Below are 7,954 nucleotides of genomic sequence, written 5' to 3'. Positions count from 1 at the left end.
CCGGCACCGGGACCTGCACCGGGCACCGCGTTCCGTGCCCCCCGAGCCGCCCGCACGCAGCGCTCCCCGCACGGACAGCGCACAGCACCCCCTGCTCGAGGGGAACCCCACTGGGCAGCGAACCCCGCTCTGCCGCGGGCACCGGGGCTGTAAAGGACACGTTGGTGGCCCCGTGTGCCAGCCCCTGGTCTCGCGGGTCCCCTCAGCTGTCACCCCAAGGCCACCCACGAGCAAAGGTGCTGCCCCCACGCCCACACCGTTCCAGAACCAGCCCCTGGACCCCTCTGCTGGGAGCTCTGACCCACACTAGCCCCAGGACCCCCACAGTGGCTCAGAGCCAGCTCCAGGGCCCCAAAGAGCAAGTTGTGAAACACCAAACGTGACACCATGAACAGTTTTTTATTTATTTTAACAAACATGGAGAATCCAACAGGTACCCAGCTCATCCCGGCTCATTTCAGCTCCTTCACGGCCAGACCTGGGGAGGAGAGAGGACATGGATTGGGGGAGCTCAGGCATGGAAGGGATGCCTGGAGACTCCCTGGGAATACCAAGCACAGACCCAGGCAAGGCACTGGTGGTGACATCAGTTCCAGGGACAGTGGCAGCTCTGCAGTGACCCTTCCACAGGGAAGGGGTCCTCACAGGCCCCCTCAATCCCACCCAACACAAGATTTCCAGGATACCTGGGGGCAGGGACTGCTTCAGCTTCTCTGCCTTCTCCTTGTCGGTGATGACCAGGGTGTAGAGGTACCGGCTGCAGCGCACCTTGAACTTCACATTGTCCTTGTTCTTCTTGATCTTGACAGCTGTGGCAYGGAGGGGACAGCAGGGACATCCCAGTGTCATCCCTGGAACACCCAACCCACTCCCTTCCCTGTGCAGGACCCTCCAGCTCCACCCGGTGTGAGGAATGGGMGGAAAAAGCTCTGGGAGAGCTGAACTCTCCCTTCTTGCCCACACCAAAACATTCCCGACAGATCCTGTGACAGCCAGATCCAAACAAGAGGGAAAACTCTTCCTGTGTTTTCGAACAGTGAGACAAGGCAGTGCTTTGTCTCAATTATCCTCRTTTTATGCTGGCAACAAAAATCTCTCCTTGGGGATGAATCACCCGTCATGACAGAACTCCAACATCAGAGCAGGGTGGGATTTGGGAATGGCTTCCTCGAGCCTTGGCCAAACATCCCAAGGTGAGCAGCAGTGGGAGTGCAGGATTGGGAGCACCATTCCCTGAGGGACCCCCGAGAGAAGCCCTGTGTCCCCCTGCCCACAGGAGTGACCTGGGTCACCCCAAATCCTTCGGCATTCCCAAGGTAAAGAACTCCTCAATGTCCACAAGGTGCTGGAGCCCCCTGCCCTCTCCTGCCCAGAGACCCCCACTCACACTTGGCATCCTTCCGCCGCGCTGTCAGCAGGAAGTCCTTGATCTCCTCAATTTTGCGAGGCTGGGAAATCAAACAGAAATTCATGGAATCATGGAATGGTTTGGGTTGGAAGGGACCTTAAAGCTCCATCCCGTGCCATGGGCAGGGACACCTTCCAGGCCTGAAGCAGTTCCAGGGATGTGTTCTCAGCCYAAAACTCATCCTCCAGCTCATGCTGAGGCCACGGAATGCCCCGGGACCCCCGTGAGCCCCCTGCTCGCTGATCCCCCCATTCTGCACCATGCCCAGAACTTGGCAAACCAGRGACCCCCAAAGCCAACCCTCCCTCACCTCCAGGAAAGGAGCCCCCTCCCCATTTTACACCCTGTCCATGACCAAACAAGGACGCCCCACCCTCCCCTCCCTCACCCCGCGGACCCCTCGCAGCCCCCGGCCCCTCACCATGGTTCCAGCCCGGTTTCGGTACCTCCAACCTGCGGCACAAACAAACCAAGATGGTGTCARCTCAATCCCCGGCCCATCGGGATCCCCCCGCCCGCCATCGGGCTCCCCCTCGCCCCCTCCTCCYCTCCGTTCTMCCCCGGGGCTGCCCGGYGCTGCGAGGCCGCGGATGGCGGCGGATCCCCCCGGGCCCCCCGGCCCCCCCGGCCGCCATCGCTCACCCGCAGCCGCTGCGCACAGACCGGAAATGAGCGCGGCACTTCCGCGTCCGAGCCTTTACATCCTACGGCGCGGGCGGCGGACAAAAAGCGGCGGATCGCGACCGGGACCCGACTCGCCGTGAACGGAGCGGGGCTCCGCTCCCGGTGCCGGCGGGGAAAGTGCCGAGGGGATTTTGGGCACCTCCAGCCTCCCAAAGCCACCCGGGCACGGCTGAAAATGGGGAATAGGGCTGTCTAGCCGGGCTGCTTGCGGTTTCCCGAGCTTCAGAATGTCCCGGGAGGATGATCCATCTACAATTCCATCTCAGCGCGAGGAACCGAGGGAGATGCTGGGGCTCCGTGGCCCGACTAAAGCTGTAATGGACCCGTTTTGCCACAAGAGAGAGCCTCAATCCCGCTGAAAACCTCAAAGCCATCCAAGCCACCCCCAAACCCTGGGCAGAATCCTGGGGATGGGTGGCAGGGAGGAGGGACCCCATTCTGTCACTGTCCTGYGCSTCCCCTGTCCCCCATCCCCATCCTGCCAAGCCCTAAGAGGGGCTGGACCGGTTTTGGGGGTGCTGGGATGCTCCTAAGGGATACTGGATGGGGGTCACGATCTCCCCAGTTTCTCCCAGTATCACCCCAAGCCCCAGTTACTGGGCTGGAACCCGCAGCTCCCACCCAGGAGATGATTTTGGGGTGGGACCCTTCTCCCTCGCCACCAAACGAGCTTTTTAATTGTTTGATTTACTTATCTCCTCTCTGATGGGCTGATCTACTCCGCTGCCTTTTAATTGCTCCCAAACTTGAGCGGTTTTTCATGTTTTAAGGAATGCTGAATGGTGTAATTAAACCCCTGGCAGCGTAAATCAGCRGCGCGGGAGTACGACAGCCCCGAATTAAAGCTTTTGGCATAACAATAAAACTAAACTGGCATGAAAAGTGCCCGTTTTGGCACCAGCGCTGAATGCTGATGCTGAGAGGAATTGAGGCACGGTCCAGGCACCCTAAAATCTSCGAGTTTTCATCACGGGATCATGGAATGGTTCGGTTGGGAAGGACCTTAAGGCTCATCGTGTTCCACCCTCCCTGCCACGTCCCTGGGAGGGTCCAAGGCCAGGCTGGACGGGATTTGGAGCAGCTCAGGACAGTGGGAGATGTCCCTGCCCACAGCAGGGGGTGGGATGGGATGAATTTAAGGTCCCTTCGCCCCCCAAACCATTCCATGATTCTCTGATCCCTTCATTTACATCGTTAATGAAGTTTTGAAATTACACTGAGGGTCACCGCCGGTGGCTCTGAGCCATTGACCACGACCCTSTGGATGTGACGCTCCAACCAATTCCTTACCCATCCACAATTTACCCATTTTTGTCCCAAAACGCAGCTTGGGAGCAGAGGAAGGGGCTGGGTGTGGGTCAGGGGGTGCCTGCCCCCCCTCCCCTGCACCCCCAGAGCAGCTTCACTCCCACCCWTCCCCGGGAATGGAATCACTTTTCCTTTATTAATAATATTTAAAGCCGAGTGGGTGCCTAAATCAACAAAAATAATTCATGAGAGTCATTAGCTCCTCAAAGTCGGGCTCTTTTTACGACCGACTTTAAATTAAAAAAAAGAAAATTAAAAAATAAAAAAAAAATCCCAACCCCAAACCCCACCACGTTCGGAATCCGCAGCTTTTCCAAGACATCAAATGCGTTTCCTGCCGCCTCCCCCCGGCCCGGCTCCGCTGCTGGAGGAAATTCAATTAACGGCCTTAATTCACCCTCCGACTGCCGCTTTTAGATTAAAAAAATCCTTCGGATTCTGCTCGGGAAGCGCCGTGAAGGGATCAGGGGGGGTTTAATCTCGTGGTTTGGGGGTGCTGTGAATCCCCTCGGGGTGGGGTTTGGTGGACAGGTCAGTGAGGACCCTCCCCCTGCTTCGAGTGGCTGGGATGTGGCAGATGGGGCTGGGCATCCCAGTGCCCGACAGAATCCCCAAAAAAGATCTCTGAGATCTCCCAGAGATCGCCCAGTCCGAGCTGTGCCTCACCCTGTCCTTGTCCCCAACCCAGAGCACTCAGTGCCACGTCCAAACCTTCCCTGGGCACTCCAAACCTCCCCTGCCGATGCCTGGCCACCTTTTCCACGCAGAAATTCCTCCTGAATTCTTCCTGCCGTGTGTTCCAGGCGTGCGCAGGGAGCAGCGTGTCCCCACACCGGTGCCAGTGTCACCACCCAGTCCCCGTGTCCCTCGGAGCAGTGACAGTGCCGGGAGGAGCTGGCAGAGGGAACAGGAGACATTCGCCGGAGATTCCCCCGTTCAGAGCACAGACTGCAGCAGGGATTGATTTCTCCTCCTTCCAGTTTTCTGGAATTTCTCCCCCCAGTGCAGAGCAGAAAGGTGGATTGCCCACTCTGCCGTGTGCTGGAGCATTTCCCATTACCAGGAGCAGGAATCTCTCCCTATTTCCTTCTTTTTCCCCTTTCTCTCTCATTTCCCTCCTCGCTCCCATTTCCACGCGGGGCCCCGGGAGCCGATCAATCCTCTCCCGATGCTTCATCCCGGCTCGCTCCGAGCATTCATGGGCGATTTGGGGCCAGAACCAGCCCATTTGGAGCTCCATCATTTCCTCTCTGTCTCTTCCCCTTTTGTTGTGTTTGTGGAGGACAAAGGCAGGCGCGGGCAGAGCAGAATCCCCAGAAACAAAGCGCCTGTTTTCATGGAAATGCCCTGGAAAGGAGGCAGCGAATTTGGGGAGGGGGGAAGGATTGTGGGGGGAGTTGTTGAGCTCAGTGTTGGCATGGCAGGGTGGCTGGAGCAGGGGAAGGAAGRATAACTGGGCTGGAAGTTTCCCCGCAGGCATCGGGCACTGTTTGAAGCTCTGCAATACTGATTTATTTTTTAATTAGGGATGGGTTGGGCCGGATCCTGCCCGGGCAGAGCATCCAGACGGGAGCCAGGAGCAGAATCCGGACGGGGAGAGGTTCCCGCTTTGCCTCCGGGTGTTTTGGGGGGCTGGGAGAGGCCGCAGCCAGGGGGTGACACCCCAATGTCACCTCCTGTCCCCCTCCAAGGGGATGTGCCCTGGCTGGGGGCGCAGGCTGGCGTGTGAGGTGCTGTGTCCTGTCCCCACGTGTCTCTCRATGTSCCCCCAATGTCCCCAAACCCCGAGGGGTCACCATTAGTGACCCAGCAATGACACCGGACACACCCAGGACCTGACAGGGTGCACGGAGACCCCCACCCATGGGTGCTGAAGGAGGGGGTGCCACAACTGGGCATCCCCAGAGTGCCCAGACAGGACTGGGACCACAGGACACAGAGCTGGCAGTGTGTGACACCGACGGGTGACACCCGCGGTGGCACTGCCGGGTGAGGACAGAGCCGCTCCCTGTCACCCCTCTCGGCTCCAGCCGAATTTGGTGTCATCCTGCAGAGGAAGATTATGGTAATTTTCCTCCCCCCTCACGCATAATTTTCCGACCGGGCTGCAGCAGCGGCTGTGGGAGAGGCTGGGTGATGGGAATGTCATCTGCGATTCCATTATCTCCTCCTGCCTCCCTGCTTTCTTTTTCCTTGTGAAACCTTCATCAAAATCTGTCGATCTAATTAGGACAATTACAGCGCGAGGACAGCTGAAACCTGCCCAGCGCTGCTGTGGAGAGAGCGGGGACCCGGGTTTGGGGAGGTTTTGAAGGTTTTTGGGGATTGCTTTGGCTCTGAAGGGGATGGATGGGATTGGGGGGTCCCAGCCCCACGTCCTGCTTTCCTGGTTTTGGGGTGCACGACCCGAAGGGGATGGAAGTGGCCTCAGAGATGTCCCCATGGCTGTGTCACCGTTGCTCCTGCCAGGCGACACGGAGGCTGCACGTGCTGGTGACAGCTCCGTGTCCCACCCTGCTGGCTCTCACCGCCTGGAGAGGTCTCAGCACCTCTCTGGGGGCAGCTGCCACCCCTGCCCGTGGCACAGGCTGTCCCCCATCCCCGGGGGTCCCGGCAGTGCCGCTCGGCGAGCGGACCCCGTGCTCTGCAGCTCCCCGATCCTCATTGTTATTCCGCGGCCGCGCCGCGGCAGCTGGCTGGATGGCAGCGGRGTGACAGCGGTGACAGGTAACGCCAGCCGCGGCGACGGCGGCAGCAGGCGGCTTGGCAGCCGGGCCTCAGCCCCGCTGCGCTCCGGATCGGTGTCTCCAGCCCGGGATGTGCCGCGGGAGGGTTGGGAGAGCCCCGGGATGGGTGGGTGATGCTCCAGGGCGCGCAGCCGTGCCCGCCCCTCTGGGGATCCTCCAACCGCGGGGACGGCGACAGCGAGGGCACAGCTCTGCCTGGGACCAGATCCGTGTCCCCGCGGTGGAATAAACCGTGGGAGGGTGGGGAGAGCCCCGGGGGTGGATGTGGCACCATCCAGGCCCCTGAGCTCTGCGGTGGGAGCAGCAATGTCACCCTGGGGACACCCTCCAGCAGCCRCGGGGACGGCGRCAGCGAGGGCACAGCTCTGCCTGGGACCAGATCCGTGTCCCCACGCTGGGATGTGCCACTGGAGGACAGGGACAGCCCCCGGGGATGCTCCAGGGCCCTGAGCTCTGCTGTGGTGCRGCGATGCTCACCCCGGGGTGCTGARGATGCTCCGAGCAGGGAAYTGGGGATCAGCCACMCCAACACGGGGACAAAAGGCCAGGCGGGGACATTGTGTGACCCTGCACCCATCCCGGGGGGGGCGGAGGGGGAGGGACACGGCGGGCAGAGCCGGCTGCACGGGCAATTAAGGGAAGTGCCAATTGTCAGCGCCGGTGATTAACGCTGCTCCAAATCCGCATGAATATTAACGGCCGACACGGCCCAGGCTCCCGCGCCATGAATTCTGGATGAATCTTAAGATAAATCGTTTGGATAACTTAGCGGCAGCTGTACTCCCTCGCCACCCACTGCCTCCCAAAATCAGCTCACGTCAGGCGAGAGGAGCCGGCACGGACCAGGGGCGGCCGTCGGGAATCGCTGCTCGGGGCTGGAGCGTGGGGATGCGAGCGGGGGAGAGCGGGGTGCAGAGGAGAAGGCAAAGGTTTCTTTGCGGCTCTGGCGCGCTCCCAGGAGCTGGTGACAAATCCTGTCACTCGCCACACTGRTGTTGTCATCGCGGGGAGATATTTGCTTCGCCTCGGGGGCTCCTTCCCGGAGGGGTGGCGTTTGTCACCAGCGTTCGCGATGCAGCGCGTCCCCTCTCCCACATCGCCATCAGCAGGAGCGCATCCCGCTCCTCCAGCCCTGCCCCGAGCATCCTCAGGCACCCACAGAGATCCATCTTCCCGGTGTCCCCGAACCCGCCGGTCCCGCTCGCCATTGGCATTCCGGTCCAAATGCAGCGGAGCCGCCGCCGCCGCCGCGTCCTCGGGGGCCGGGACCTTGATTGCATCCTTGTGCTGCCATAAATCAGCCCGGGGAGCCTGGCAGCGCCAGCAGGGAATGGCAATGTCACAGGCGGGGGACAGGGGACGAGCAGCGCCGTGTCCCTGGGGTGGGACATAGGGATTGGGACCACTCTGTCACTGGGGTGGGACACAGGGACCCGGACCCCTCTGTCACTGGGATGGGGTGCAGGGATCGGGATCCCTCTGTCACTGGGGTGGGACACAGGGACCCGGACCCCTCTGTCACTGGGGTGGGATGCACATCAGCATGCCAGGAGCTTTCCCAGGAAGAGAACAGCTTTTCGCACCCAGCACCGTCACCTTGGGCACGTTTGGATCCTGTGGTGGCCAGGGATGATGATGGAGCTGGGAGCTGCCCCGATGCCCTCTGGATCCCCAGATTTGGGCAGACCATAGATGCTTCCCTTGGGAGGATCCTCTTCCTCTTCCTCTTCCTCTTCCTCTTCCTCTTCCTCTTCCTCTTCCTCTTCCTCTTCCTCTTCCTCTTCCTCTTCCTCTTCCTCTTCCTCTT

The 7,954-nt window shown here is 60.5% G+C and overlaps 1 protein-coding gene across 2 annotated transcripts in view; it reads right to left on the bottom strand.

Annotated features, from left to right (window-relative positions):
• Positions 1–380: 380 nt before the first annotated feature.
• RPL38 (ribosomal protein L38) overlaps positions 381–7,954 on the bottom strand; it is a 135,662-nt gene continuing 128,088 nt past the window's right edge. Inside the window, exons 1-5 of one of the 2 annotated variants that reach the window (XM_057383211.1) lie at positions 2,051–2,103; positions 1,830–1,861; positions 1,388–1,448; positions 687–809; positions 381–478 (exon numbers count right to left, since the gene is read on the bottom strand). In XM_057383211.1, the coding sequence (XP_057239194.1) occupies positions 453–478; positions 687–809; positions 1,388–1,448; positions 1,830–1,832 (213 nt within the window). In that variant the 5' untranslated portion in view covers positions 1,833–1,861; positions 2,051–2,103 and the 3' untranslated portion in view covers positions 381–452. Of the gene's footprint in view, positions 479–686; positions 810–1,387; positions 1,449–1,829; positions 1,862–2,050; positions 2,104–7,954 lie in introns of those variants that run through there. The other variant, XM_057383212.1, reaches the window with a different exon arrangement.

The sequence above is a fragment of the Malurus melanocephalus genome, unplaced genomic scaffold (assembly GCF_030028575.1).
Source record: "Malurus melanocephalus ecotype Western Australia unplaced genomic scaffold, MMel_1.1 scaffold_616, whole genome shotgun sequence".
In the NCBI taxonomy this organism is placed as follows: Eukaryota; Metazoa; Chordata; class Aves; order Passeriformes; family Maluridae; genus Malurus; species Malurus melanocephalus.
The sequence above is the reverse complement of the archived record's forward strand: the minus strand, read 5'-3'. Positions and strand labels throughout refer to the sequence as shown.